Source organism: Triturus cristatus, chromosome 8 (genome assembly GCF_964204655.1).
Source record: "Triturus cristatus chromosome 8, aTriCri1.1, whole genome shotgun sequence".
NCBI lineage: Eukaryota > Metazoa > Chordata > Amphibia > Caudata > Salamandridae > Triturus > Triturus cristatus.
Genome location: NC_140591.1, coordinates 1,133,854,745 through 1,133,870,310, shown reverse-complemented (window position 1 = coordinate 1,133,870,310; position 15,566 = coordinate 1,133,854,745). Strand labels below are relative to the sequence as shown.

Sequence of the window (15,566 nt, the reverse complement as noted above, 5' to 3'; positions counted from 1 at the left end):
CCTTGAGAGCTCTTATTGAGGCTGGAGGCAGGTGAGGCAGGAGGGGTCAATGAATGCAGCTAAGGTTATACAGCATCTTCAGCTGCTCTGCCATCACAATGCTTTTCTTGGAAATTTCATTCACACAGTATAATGACCGGTGTTACACACCAGCATGATTTGTGATTTTAACATACCTTTGCCATGCTTTGTAGTAAATAGTCTACTTTGGGCCCTGAGTAAGTTTGTGTTAGGCTTTGAGTGAATGTTCACTGATGTCTGCCCAGAATGCCTGTGCTGTGTGTGCGCCGGACACTCCATCTCATCATGGTTAGGGATCACACACAAAACGAGCAGTGTTTACACCTGAGAGGTCCCGTCGGAGGTGGCCTCCCTTCGACGAGGGTACTTTGGAGTTTTCTCAAAGTGTCACAGGGCTTCCTGCCCGACGGATGTATCCGATCCCAAGCCTCGCAGAGGAGCCGAGGATGTGCCGTTATGTTGGCTTTTGCTAGGCTACACAGGGGTGATCAGATCTCATCCTACGCTACTCCATAGATCAAAATATCAGATCTTTTCTTCATTTTCTGTAGTGCGACTGCTTGCTACTTACGTTGCTATTGTTTGCCTGGATTGCTTTACCAGTCACTCACTTCGGGAGGTGAAGCACTTTCCAGAGGTCATAGAATGAATTACCGGAAGGTGGGGAGGTTGAGTACAAAAGCAGTGCTGTGTGGGAAGTAGGCAAGCAGTCCAGAGGTCAGGGGCTTGGCGGGGTTCTCTGAAAGCTGCAGGTGTTTGGAAGTCAGCTGAGGATGCGATAGGAGAGAGCTGATGTCACCCGCCAGTCAGCTGCTCTAGGCAACAGTGCACGTGAAAAAGACCTGCCTGTGAGGTGCTCTGGGCAGCAGTGCATGTGAAAAAGACCCGCCTGTGAAGTGCTCAGGCCAGCAGTGCACGTGACCCCCTCCCCACCTTGACCTGCTCTGGGGCGCAGTGCTCGTGAAAAACACCCGCCCGTGAGGTGCTCTGGACATCAATGGAAGTGAAAAACACCTGCCTGTAAGCTACTCTGGGCAGCAGAGCACGTGAAACACGCCCGCCTGTCAGCTACTCTGGGCAGCAGTACACATGAAAAACAAGCTTCAAAGCACGAGTGGTGCTGGTAAAATGAGAGAGGTCAAGGATAGGGGTCATCTGAAACTACTCATCCCTTTGAGAAGGCGCGAAATGTTATTGTGCAAATGCCTTTGATAACAAGGCAATCTACAGATATAAGTGTACATGTGTGGCGTAGAGACTAAGGACAGATTTCAAAAGACATTAAAATGTGGATTTAAAATAACCCAACAGGAACCTTTGCAATCGCTGCTGCTATTAACTTCAATGCTTACGTGAGATCATACCTGGCGTGTGTATGTATTTTTTTCTTTGCAGCTCCAAAGGAACTACTACAGATGTCACATGGCTTCACATCAAACAGTGCAGAAGTGCTCAGGGTAGATGGAAGCGGGATGCCGGGATTTGAGACAGAGGCTGGCTGGCGCGTGACACGTTTCGTCATACGCACGCACTGTGGGGGTGAGAGCACATGATGGACTCCACGTGCGATGGCAGCGGTGAAGACGGGTGACCCTTCGAGGTGTTGAAGGGTCACCTTGAAGGCGCTCACAGTGGAGGCAGGGCCTGGGGGCCGCCGATAGGAAGAACGAGAGACGGGCCCCGAGGACAGCACTTGAACCTCGAGGCCGTCTGGAGGTGGTGAAGCGAAGCTGGGTGGCCCACGGTGTAGGCGGATAGTCACTGCAAGTTGAGAGTGCGAGGGCCCCCACAGCCTGGTAGACAGGCATGCAGAACCTGCAGTGAGCCAGCACAACTAACTAGGCAAGGAGGGTGAAAGCAAAGGTTTAGAGCTTTACCAAACGGTTGGGGCAAGCAGCTAGACAAGGCCGAGGAGGACGCCGTTTCAAAAGTCATCACACGTGATTATAAAACATGCCATTGGTTTCAGTAAAATTAAATATGTTCGTATCAAAAAGTAAAGACACGCTCTGTGGTGGGGGAGGGGCATTGAAGCGAGGCGCGCATGCTTGGCCGAGTGAGAGGAAAGCCAGATGGCGCCTCTGCTCGTGCCTGTGCGCGTAACCGCACACTGTATGCCACACAAAGTTGTGGTCGGACTTTTAAAACTCCACTCCTAAATGTCTCGCCAGAGCAGCGCATGCGCTGGCTCAGGCGAGACCTAAAAAGGGGGAGACAAAAGTCTCAAAAGTGTAGTCAAAAAGTGACTAAGGTACGTGCTCTAACCGGATCTGCGCTTGCTGGCGTGGAAAAAGAAAGAACTGACGTCAGCGCGCATGGGTGGCGCCTAAGTAGTCTCTGTGACGTCATCTCGGCGCTTACGACGCCAGCGACGGACGCGGAGCTGCACAACACCACCTACTGACGCACAGGGGTACTGCTAGCAAAACTTTCCGGATCCAGTCTGATGCCTGGGGATATTCTAAGGTAAGGAATCTATCACTAACATGTCTCTTTCAGATTTGAGGATTTGATTCATACTCAATCCCTCTGCTGGGCTATTTTACCCATACAATTTTCACTTGGTTAGATGAAAGTCACTCTCTTCGCAACATGCTCAAATAGATTCCATCACCAGTGACAAAATGTAGATTACTATGATGACATCTTGCAGTTCTTCTATTCAACCTACTCTAGATAGCACCTTCAGAAAAAGGAAGAGTACAGAATTGAACTTTTTAGGCATTTAGAGGAAGATGTGCCTAGAGTGGTCTTCCAACAACAAAAAATGTGCACCTTTCATACATTTGTTTTCATTGTTGTCATATATATAAGATACTATGTCCACTACATTATAACTATGGGCGTTTTCTCACAGTCGAAGGCTTTGATAAAGCAATGCTGTTCCAGCGCAAGCTTCTAGAGCAAATACTGCGATGCCACATCACAAAGCTATTGTGATGGCAGCTTCACCCAATAGTTGCAGAAAATGGTTAGCAATAAAGTGAGACATACATTGCAAAGTAACTGGTGTCAAAATAATTATGTAAAATGCTTTTTGTAAAAGCTCTGGCTTTTTTTTCTTAAAGGAAAATCTGGTGGGTAACTTACCGAGACCCACAGAGGCAGCACACTTGGTTTTGTCCCTGATCTCCGTACGAATGGCACTTGCAATATCATCAGGAGTTAGCCTAGATTCAGCAAGGATTTCAGTTATGTCTACAAGGGCCTCATCACAACTGACGGCTTCAATATCATGCGTATAACTATTAAGATAAAAACAAAAATACCTAAGCAGAAGAAGTGTCCGTCACGGTGGGACTACACAAATTCACATTTTCATTATTCTTGGCAAGTGACAACTTAAAATTATCAAGGAACAGAAACGACCAGAAAGCAAGAAGATTGAAAGTTTTGTGGAAAAAATGGAGCTTCAGTTTGACTGTAAAGTTAAACATAAAAATATACAATGACAGCTTTCTTAAGATCAGCATTGATACCACTTATGTTTTATTAAAACAGAAAAACATGTATTACACTCCTTTCATCCTAAATTACATAGTACAACATTTAGGCTTAAACCAAAAGGAGCTCATTAGACATTCAAATTTAGAACAAATTAAATTATTGAATAAGGATACACTAACAGTATAAAATTTAGCCATGTATGATTCACACATCTTTGGACATGGATCCCATATTTTAATCGCACAATCCTATTAATTCCAGAATGCACTAGTGGAGTTTCTTAAAAATAGAGCAATGATATTTCTCATTTCTACCAACCAAACCTCAGACAAGACCGTTAAGATGGGCTTCCAACCTTTGAGTAGTAAAAACTGTGCTGCCTTAACTGCTTGTGCAAGCCATTCTTTTGAAATGGTGTCAGATGGAGAAATGCAGAGGTTATTAAAGATCATCCCTGAAGGATCTAGCTCAACCTTGTGATTTACAATCAAGCACATTCAGCAACACTTTCCAATAGTTTTGGGGCATGAGATAATAAGCTTTCTGTAAAACAAGTAATGGTGTGAAAGAACTATTGTTTATTACTTGGCTTATGATGTGTATTCCTTTTTGAAGCCACTCTTGCCAATGTAATCACTTACCTGCTTATCAAATGTCAGTTGTGTCACAAACGGAACCGAACATGAGTAGTCAGTTTACTTTAGGGTTTGCACATACATAACAGAATGTGAAATTTGTGGTCTTAATTGTTACCAAAAATGAGGCTGAACTTTGACCTTATCAGCTGTTAATAATGGTTATAAATTGTAACTGGAGAACTTTTCCTCGGGTGGACAGGTCTGATTCACATGCATACAGCCAAAATCTAGCCTCATGTAGAATAAATGTCCTATGGTAATTACTAAGGTTAACAACGCGTAGTTGACTCTGTCTACATCGTTCATTCTGTGCTGATCTGCTGGAGCAAATTTTATGTAATACAGACTTATTTGAATATTGAAAGGTTTGCGCTCAAACCTGAGTTTCAAAAACTGATATTTCTAGAGCATAAACAATCTGTTACACTAGGTGGGTAAAATACAGTACAACGAACACTTTCTTTAAAGTAAGTTACAATTCGGAGACTGTAAAGATACAACCTGTGATTTTGTACAGAACAACTCAAGTGAAACCTTCTTTACCTTGCTAGTGTTTCATAGAGGGCTCGTGCGACTTCTTTGTAGGAGTCAAAGTCATACGGTACTGCTATAAGATTTGGACATAGCTGTTTTGCTTGACCAAAAAACATTCCATTCCTTACACCGGCTTGTCTAAAAATGGAAACAATATGAGCAGAGATGTTAAATTAGGATAGTATACAAAGCATCTCATCTAAACCTTTTTCTTACTTACCTACAATCGTAACTCTTCAACATGGATCATTTTGATCATGTTAATAACCTTTAGAATATTATAAAGTCTGATAAACTCAAGTAAACCCTTCATAAAGATTTTTGGCACTGGCAAAAAATACAATATTTTTAATACTTTTAAACACACACTCTATTGTGTACAAGAACCTTTTTCTTTTTAACATCCAAGATAAATGCACTGCCGTAGGAAAGCCATTTTCATTTCATCTGGACATCAGTGAAGGAAAAGAATCATTTTAACACAGTAAACAGGATGGATTGTACAGTAAACAACATAATACAGAAATCCACGATACTGAACTAGTAGTATGGGCACTAGGGTAGCCACCTCACTCCTTGTCATCAAGAAACCTATTTCCACTCCTGGGCTTTAACTATAAATCATTGCTACCAGATGTGCTGGTTTCATTGTTCAATAGAAGCACATTACAGCTACCTAGCCTGACTGCATTAGATTTGCACATAAAAAGCCCAAACTGGAAATAGTGTCTGTGATGAGAGTGAATACCACGATGGCAAAAAAAAGTATATAGATACACCCATTAGAATGGCTGCCCTCAGACAATACATACAAAAGACCAGAGAACAGTACTTCCCAGTAGAAATCTGGCTTAGCCACTGGAGCTCATTAAGGATAGAAATATATGTGCAACTTGCCGCCACTTGGATAATAAATTATTTTAACTTCGTATTTGTTAGTGCTGATTCCTGCAGTATTGTGGTAGTACTGTGGAACCATAAATAATTGGTTGGGTTACCTGCATCAAAGGTGCTTAATTTATCACAAAGCCTGCATCGCTAATCTAGTTAGTCAGTATCTATTAGTACTTCAAACAAAGGTACTAATGCGTGCAAAACATTTGAACAGATTTCCAGCTCTCAGCCTAGCATAACTGACCAAAAGGAATGTTACGAATGTGGGCTGCAGCGAATGTATAGTCTATAGTAGAATATGCGCTTGGTTTATAAGATTAAGGTTGATTAACTCATCATAGCAGAGCCTCATGTAGGACGCAATCTATTTTGCAACAAATTATTGAATAGATAAGACAAATGCAGGCAGACAGGACAGCCAAATAACATTTAATTGTAGCCTCTGTCATCCCACCATGCAAGGACATCATGATTCAGAGGGCATCCAAAAGGTGAGTGTTAAAAGGAGCTAATCCTTCTGACAAGCATCACTGACCAAATATATTTCAAATACCCTGCATAGATAGACTTTGAAGCAGGTTTCCTGACAGCCAAGATAACATCTGCAACTTACCGTGACGGACATAAATCTATATCTAAGACCAATCAAGCCAATGTGCTTTTAGTGGATAATTTGATCTGCATAAAAACTGCAAATTTGAGCCCAAAAATGACATCCCTCATATTGAGTTGACATTTCGACCCTTTAAGTCGCAGCGGGTCTCATCACAACAGAGCCGTCTCGCTAACAATCTGTAATTAAAAAGGAGAGTACACAATCTAAACTATGCTGGCTACTGAGGATTTGTAATATTCCCAGGAAATTTTAAACATGCCCTAGACTATAATACAACATTGATGCAATTACTGAGATGTCATTCATGAACTTTTGAGAACAAAGATCCAAAAAACTGTGGATTGAACTTTGTTGATACTATACTGAACCGACATCCCGGTTATCTTTTGATGTATATAAGTAATCACACACTTCTCACCTTACTACACTTCATTGTTGGCTATAGTGTACATTATTCATGGTATTTAGATGATGTAATAATATTTTTTTTATGGCAGGAAGACTGGCTAATATGTGCATTTTTTGTGAAGATCACCTTATCCACTAAATGTACATTGATAGTTCAGATAGATTCAACAAACCTAATGACAAAAGATACCATGGAACCATTGTACGTGTTCTAAACTGCACTCAAGAGAACCAGTTTTCAATACCATTCAAGGATATAATCCCATCACTGCTCACATATCAGTAAATTCCTTATAAATATTTCAGCACCAGAAAGATAAAATAAAATCCCATCAGATGTCATACTACTTTCAATATGTGTGTGAGTGTTACTGAAATGTTCAACATCCGCCAACATCAAAACCCTTTGTCTAGTACGGTCATCTATAGGATTCTATGTAACGAAATACCTACGCATGGGTTTTACCAAGTGTGATAATAATCCATCCCTAAAACCGATTATCATTTATAAATGCTTTACATAATAAATAAGTCAGTCCTACCTCCTTTGTCTTAACATTTCATAATAAACAGATCAAACTTAATCAGTATCTTGTCATCATAACCACTTAAGAATTTTGCATTAAGCACAAGCTTTCCCACAAGGCAACGATTGTAATACGGGCCCTTTTTCTCAGTAGAAGCACACACCATCTGGCCAATCAAAAAGCTTGAAGAGAGGAAGAGCAACATGTGGGTGGAGTCTAAGCTCATATCTAGGTATTGCTTCTTAAAGCCCTTTTCTAGTGTGAAAGTCTGGCAGCAGGTGCGCTGTCAAGCCAGACCTAAAACAGATTGGAATTGTATTAGGTTTAGCATGATGATCGAACTTTGCTCATAATAGGGCCATTTTTTGTTTGTTCTCCTTCATTCAGTTGTTTGAGATATGGGTTACAAAAAGGTGGTAGATGGCCTTGGAAATTTTAAATGTATGCATACTGTGACAGTTATTTGACTCATACATAGATCCATTTTAATGTTATCACACCAACCTAATTAAATATTGCTCAATGTTTGTGAAGATTGTAGTAGTATGATATTAGAATGGAACGTGACTTTGGTAGCCTGCACGTGTTTTTTGTGATAGTTGGGAAAGCAAGGGTGAGGACTTTGCCCGTACAGAGATTGTTGAGGTCTTCGTTTGAGACTTGAGTGTTTGTGTGATTTTTTTTGTTTGTTTTTCAAGTATGGCAGTTGGACACCCAAGTCGAGAGCTTTGACCATGCCAAATTTGCAGATGGGCTACGTTTCATGTTTGCAACAATTGGGGTATGCCTAATGTCTGAACCCAGGAAAACACTGGCATAATTATGTAAGTGGTAGCAGTGACATTTGGGCACTTGAGGGCATAGGCTATACCATGCAGAGTTTCATCATAGCTTTCATTACATTTGCTAACAGTGATGCTTGCAAACATCTGTAATAGATATGAAAAGATGCAGGCACAACCTACACTTCTGATGTTCACAAAGGATTTTACTTTGATAACAAACAATTACGCACACTTAAAACACTAACATATGGACCCTCGGAGCAGTTTCATGTATAGGGCATACTCCCCTGACCTGTGTCATGACACACGTTAAACTGGGTGGGACAGATAATACAGGGCAACTATAGCTCACATCTGCACTGGAGACATCACATTATTGTACCGCCTCTTTCCGGCTCACAGGCAGTGCAGTGCACCCGACAGTGCCTCTTCCTCGATGTCTGCATCTACATTACGGTGCAGGTACAAGCACAAAATGTTCCCTATTTTGTATGGGGCCATATCACCATGCAAAGGAGGGAGCACCTACTGGAGGTTGTGCTGGCGAACATGTAACACCAGTGTGATCTGTATTATAGAAGGAAAAGTACAAGCATCTGCTGTCCCTTTGTAATACCAAAGTGCCCGAGGCAGAGGGGTGGTACAGAAAGTGATGGTTCAGACCTGTTAAGCCCCTTTGGCACTTTGTACATATAATGGGGCCCCAGGCTTTTGATAAAAAGATTGAACAAACCAACAAAGTGCACCGAATATTGCAAAGGGCTGTATGTCAGCAACATTTAATGGGTTTTCATTTAGTACTTTTTTTTGCCCTCTGGTGAATCCCAAGTTATTTGTGAAAGTAGCTGGATTTGGGATCTCTTTAGTTATAGCTTTTGATTTCTTTGAGTAATCTCCACCAAATTTAACACACTGAAAGGTTTCCTTTTGAATGTAATTTCACCCAGGTTTGTGTCAAATTGGTTATGAACGACCAAAGTTCTTACGGGTGCAAAAATAGACATTTCTATGGAGTTGTGGGTCATCCTAAACTACACATATGAAATGGTCCTCTGTGATCTAGACGCTTGTTTGACACTGCATAAGTGGATCAGTGTTATAGTATGGTTTCACCGCAGTTTTCAAATCATTTAGAGCAGGAACATCTTGCCACAACACATTATGTTCGTCGCGGATATACAGCACATTATACTCCTGACTAACTAAATTTTAATGCCAAAAATGACTGTTGCCTAAGAAAGCCATGTAAGCAAGGGTTAGCAAGAGCAGTGCATTTCACTTACCTAGCTTCATAACTGCAAGATGCAATTTCAGCCATAGACAAGGACGAGACATCGCAGTCCTCTCCATTAGGTGGTGCTGAATCAAGACTCTGCAGTGTCGACTGGCCCTGATTATTAAGAACTGCTGTAAAAAAAACACAGTGTTGGGCAGCAACCATGTCTGCACAAAATGTCTTGTAAATTGAAGCCAAATCATTGAAGAATTATGATCCAACACAACCTTCCTGTAAAAAAACATTATGGAGTACAAGGGTCTTAACAAGGAATGATGGCTGGATTTTAAAGCTAAAACAAACCTAATGAATTGTATCCAATTCCACTTTTGTGGTTAAAGGAATCACCGCCATGCTGATAGAATTGTTTTATGGGGGTTCTATATGGATGGAATTCCAATAATTGCACATAGGGCACTATTAAAGGAGGGTCTGCTCCAAGGGTTAGTGAATTCTCCTTTTATCCAACAGTGGCACAGCTCCAGAAAATAACATCAACGTTATCTTGCACTTTTATAACTGGCATAAAATCATAAGCAGGATTAACTGGCTCCAGCCAAAGAGGAGTGCATAAGTAAGATTAAACTTCAAGGGATTTCTTCTGCGTAGAAACCATTTCCCAGAGGGGACACTGGCCTCATCATCTGGATTGGTAGCTTCAAAACAGATGAAGACGACAACAGTATGATAGATTGATGACAGAGGATGGGGGTATGTCTCCACACCGAATTCCCCCTAAGGCGCTTGTACTGCTGTCAGACAGGACTCTGCAGCTTCTGTTCTGCAGTTGCCATGCCTCTCCATGATAAACAAACTCAGGAAGCAGATCTGTGAATGTATCCACACCGCGAACGAAGTAAATATTAAAAAGAAGGGCTCGCTCCACTGTCACCACTAAGTGACTCAACACTAATCTAGACCAAACATTTGCAATGCAATAGGTCTTGCATTTACGAGAGTTTGAGCTATTGGCATTGTAAATGACAATAGTTTAAGCTCTCGCAAACGCGAGACCTATTTTGGCAAAAAGCGCCCATCTCGGACTAAAGAAAGGTCTGCAGCCGCCATTAAAGTAAAAGCGCGGTATGGGATGCTATTACAAAAAAAAGCATTTGTTTGGCAAGTTGACAAACAAATATTTTTTTTAAAGTGCTCCATGCCATGGTTTCACTTTAATAGCTAACGTGGCCCTTTCTTTAGAAGCAGCTTGTCTGAAGAACAAAATAAAAAAATGGGAAAAAACATGCGGCTATGTTAGGCGCCGCACATACAACAGAGGTGCAGCCGCCACTGTGGCATGCTGTGCTATTAAAAAAACAGCAATAAAGCATTAGGGGAGGGCACTTAGTGCTCGAAGGCTGTAATCAAAGCCTAACAAGTAACACCACAAGTAATAGGACCAGTCCTTATACAAGGTTACAAGATGAGAAAAGGTAGTATTAAGGAGGGACTACTAAGCTTATAGACCAATAAGAAGACACAGTTTATAAAGGACAATGACACAAGCCAATGAACATTATGGGCGGAGAGTGAGCAGAGCTTCAAGTCCATACCTGAATACAGGATGCCTCGCAGAGCAGCGCATGCGCTGCCCTGGCTTGACCTAAAAACGCCACACACCAAAAGCAACAAACATTCATACTCCTAAAAAACTATATTAGTCTTAGGTTCTTTACCTAAAAAGTACTCAACATGACCATATGTTCAATCATCATGAGTGCCAGTTACATTGTTACATCACATTCTGCTTCATGTATGACTTTAGCTTTGTAAACAAGTAGTCTTCTGCAGATACATACAACATTAAAAATAACACCACTCTCAAAATGTCAAATAGATTTAACAGACGCATTCATAATACCTGCTTTGCCTTTATCAGTCTTGTTATGGTAATACTGCCATTCTAGCTGGGGGTTAGCCCCTGGACGCTGTGTTATCTTCGTTGCACCTCTGTTGCTTGTTACAGCCACTGGTTGCCCTGTAGAAATGAAGTGAACCAATTACATTCTAAAGGACTGCATATGGTGTAAAACTTTATTACTCTATCTCTAAGACACACAGTTGCCCATAAGGTCTCAGGATACTGTGACACTAAGAAGAACATACTTGCAAAACTGCAGATAAAAACCACTAGCAAAATTGCAGAGAAAAGTCTGGAACAGTAGATTTAAAAACACAATTAAAAGCAAGAACTGCCAAGACTTGTTAGGTTATTTGTCTAAAAACAATTAAAAACGTAAAAACGCATGTGTAAAATTAGAGCTTTCTAATCACTGAAAATAATGTAAAAGACATCAAACAAACATTACTTGGGCTAGTACATACATGACAACAGATGAAATCAATTCACGCCCACCAAACCTGAATAAGATCCACGTATATTAAAATTAACCTCATTGAAATGAAAAGGAAACTCACTGAAAACCACCAAGAAAGTGTCATGTGAATTACAATACTACATCCATTTCACTTTACACTTATCAACATCTAGATAGCTTTTCACAAAGTGACAATTTTTCAATCTTTTTGGAAATACACACTCATCATAAACAGCCCTTTCAGCTGTGATGCACAAGTCCATTCACCTAGGCAATTCATTCACCTCTGGGGCACCGGAGCTTTCCTTCCCCTTAACAAGCAATGCTCCTATGGGTCAGCATCAAGCCCAACGTATACAGAGTCATTTTGTGTCGGAGAAAGTTAACATTGCCCTGCATACCCAGTACAGCTAAAAGTAATCGGTTCAGTGTACACCCTGTTCTAGAACCAAGTGATCACAGTACACCCTCAGAGCATATGAAAGAAGGAAGTAAGGGCTACATGTGCAAGGGATCTTTGAGGTCGCAAAGAGCCCAATTCCCAGAATTGGGCCGGTCGTGATTGCAAAAACGCTTTTTGGGATGTACAAAGCCCAAATTGTGATTCAGTAACTTGTTACAGAATCATAATTTAGGTTTTGAGACTCGGTGTAAGGAAGGGGCGTGTTGAGGGTGTCCCCCTAATACAGAGTTGGAATGGTATGTACACATTTTTTTGCGACCAAAATGCTGTCGCAAAACATTCACAATTTACCCATTAGCAAATGGAAAGGGGTCCCCAAATGCCTTTTTGGTGTCAAGAGCATCACTAAAGGGCACACAACCATGAATCATGAATTATCATTTTATTTTTCATGGGGTTTTGGGGGATTTTAAGTGGGGCAACGCCCCTCTGCTCCAATGGAGGAGCCGCCCCTGCCAATAGTTTGAATAACTTGATCTGCACTTTGGTTTTTTAACAGAGGAACAATGAGTGCCCTTTTCCACTAAACAAGTATCCAAGCATTGGTGAGAGAGCCATTGCAAACCTCTAACAGAGGTTGTGAGAGTACCGATTTGGCCATATTCCAAAATTTAGGTTGAACAGGATCTAATCGGGGGCCCAACCTAATTGAGCCAGTAACAGATGTAAGCTATTCCAAGGTCAGATAATCAAATTGATCTAGACGGGTAACAGTGGAGACCAAATCCACGATGCCCGTTAGTCCCAAACTGAGTCCTGGTGATTTAAGTGTCAAGTTACAAAACAGGAAATTCTGGGCAGCTTCCCAAACAAGCCTCAGTGCATGTCGAGAGACCTGGTGAATTGCAGATGGTGTAATTTGTTTTGTCACAGTAGTTAGAGAGCGTATCAGCAAGATCTTGACAATGTGTAATGTCTGAAGTAGCACATTTAGGAGAAGTTAAATACATAACTATAGAGAAGATTTCCTTTGAAGAATTTTCTGCAGCCATGATTTTATTAGAAAAGTATTCTGCTTTTGCTGAGACCACTAACCTTTTATAATTCAAGAAAGTCTGCTTTAGTTCTAATCTGGCTTGGTAGTAGTCTCAGCCCCTATTTCACTTTAGACATGACAGCATTATACCAAAGTTCAGCGGGTTTAGTCCTCTTTTGGGCTGACCATGAGAAATCTATTTGCTTTAAACAGATTTTCTAAATACATCTCTCCTCAAGTGAAGGAAACCAGCATTGTTGAAACATGCAGTAGTAACAGCTGGACAAGCTTTAGCAACTCCCCGTACTTTCTGGCACAAAAAATGAAATTCTCCTTCCATCTTTGGGCCACATCTAGCCATTTCCCTTTTAGCAAGCTTCTCAAGACCTGTTTTTTTTTTTGCAATAGCCTTTTTGTCGCTCCTTGGTCCTTTTTGGATTCCTACTGCATGTACCTGTAATGATGTGCTGTACAAATTAAAAAAATAAATGACTAAAAATAAATAACACCACTCTTGGAAGAAAATAGCACAACAGAGGGAATTATCGGCATAAGCTTACTTTTGCCAAATGTCCTGTCACAGAATTTTTTTTATATATCTATATATAGATATATATTCCTCAAACATCATTAGGCTTAAAGCTCCAAATAGGGAGGGATGTCATTCTGGCAAGCGTCAGGGAGACTATTTAGGCCTTGATAGGTCAAATTCACCCCACGCGTCTATCCTTAAGGACCGCTATGCAGCCTGTGACAGTACACGATTACCGTACTACATAATGTGAGCGAATCAAAGAGCCGCTACTGGCATGGACTGGTTTCTTTGTGTAAGGACAGAGGACGGATAGCAGGCATTGGCTGGTGTAGTTACTTTGCCAACTGCACAAACATAGTAAATAGGTAGGTTTGGAGTTCTTACTGATTTACAGATAAAGCATGGCTAAATGGAGTTCATTCATCATTCTCTGTTCACAGATTAAAAAAAGTCTTCCTACTTGTGTCTGTTCCTTCTTGGTATTCTGGATCTCAAGTCTTGAGAGGCAGATGTGTCACGTGGTGTGGAGATGACCTACTATCAGAGCCCTGTTTTTGGGGTACTCTTGTTTTGTTGAGTTGATTGCTTTAGATGATTTGAATTTAATATGGGCTGGTGGGACGGAACGAGTGAAGTTATCACAACAGAGTTCATACGGTCAAGTTTCCAGTCACTGGTCATCAAGTGAGGGCTTGCCTGAAGGATAGGGGACTCCAGGTGGAAGTCACTTCTGTGTGAAATATATTTAATTTCTTAAACATGACATGAAGGGACTTTTTGTAAGGATCATCCAGGTAATGCAGGTAAAGAAATGAAGAAAACTCAAGTCACCAGAGAGTAGAACAGTATTTGACAATGTAGGAAAAAGGTTACCTTTCAGATCTGGCCTGTTCCGGATGCCCACAGACACAAAGAAGCAGTCCATATCCACATGGATGATGCTGGTCAAACACCTAGATAAGTTGCTTGAAATAGTAGCATCACATGCTATGAAAAACAAACAAGAAGGGGATTTACAAATTGAAGGACAACATTTTTATCATTCTTTTTATTGATTTCGACACAAATAGCCGCAGACATTAGCATATTCTAGTCAGAGCAGTGGATAAGGAAAAAATAATGACTGTTTACCATGTTAATCTCAACTATTACATTTTGTTGTACGTTTTATCGATTTAAGTATTTAAGAAAAAAAAGTCACTTCATAGGTATGTCAACTAATGCAAAGGCCAAGGCCTGGAACCCTCAAGCAAGAGCGTTAAAGTCATGGCAAGGTTTTAATTGTGTTAATTAGTTGATCCCTTCTCTGCCCCCCCCCTCCCCTAAACTTCTCTAAAGTAGGTGAGCTGCCAGAACAGAGCTAGCACTTGCTCATGGGCGAATATCAATGTTGCTCAAGGACATTGATGGGACCAAGGAGAGCAATAATTTTTTTTCCTACTGTTTCATGAATGGATAACTGGGAGAAGCACTGGGATTGTTCATGTTTTGCCTACATGGGCATCTTAAGGTCACAAATGACCCCTACAGAGAACCATACCATTCCAAACTGTCTCCTGTCATCTTCAAACTTTACATGAAGCCGCTTGGTGCTTAGCTCACAGAAAACAGCACCAAGATTCACCAGAACACTGACGATACACTACGTATAGGTCTCCTCTGCCCCAGATATCCAACGCCTCAAACACTGCTTGCATATCTTCTGGACATGGATATCCACTGCTTACTTGAAGCTCAAGTAACCAAGTAAGAATGCCTATTATTTGTCAAAAACAACAAGATGTAGTACAAACCTGGCTCTATGACATGAACCTTGAAAGTGTTGAACCTAAACTCTATTCAAATGTCAAATCACTTGGATTCGCCTGGGACACCAACCTCTCCCTCAAGTAACACATTGCCCAAAAAACAGACTGTCTGGTCCCAGCTCTCACTTCTATAGAAAGTCAAACCGTTTCTTTCAGAAAGCGACTTCAGGACTGCTGTTCATGCCCTGCACTTTCGCATCTGGAGGGTGGTAATGCTCTTTTCCATTGCTTCCTAGACTCCATAATGGCCCCCCTTAGGGACATCCAACAAGCCCGTAGTATTTCTCATCCAGGGCCTGAAGAATATGACAACACCCCCC

General features: G+C 41.2%; 1 protein-coding gene across 4 annotated transcripts in view; it reads right to left on the bottom strand.

Annotated features, from left to right (window-relative positions):
- REV1 (REV1 DNA directed polymerase) overlaps positions 1-15,566 on the bottom strand; it is a 489,784-nt gene that overhangs the window by 287,310 nt on the left and 186,908 nt on the right. For 3 of the 4 annotated variants that reach the window (XM_085622772.1, XM_085622773.1, XM_085622775.1), the window contains 5 exons: positions 14,312-14,425; positions 11,008-11,124; positions 9,154-9,277; positions 4,650-4,778; positions 3,112-3,266 (listed from right to left, as the gene is read on the bottom strand). In XM_085622772.1, coding sequence (XP_085478898.1) covers positions 3,112-3,266; positions 4,650-4,778; positions 9,154-9,277; positions 11,008-11,124; positions 14,312-14,425 — 639 coding nt within the window. The remainder of the gene's footprint in view (positions 1-3,111; positions 3,267-4,649; positions 4,779-9,153; positions 9,278-11,007; positions 11,125-14,311; positions 14,426-15,566) is intronic. The other variant, XM_085622774.1, reaches the window with a different exon arrangement.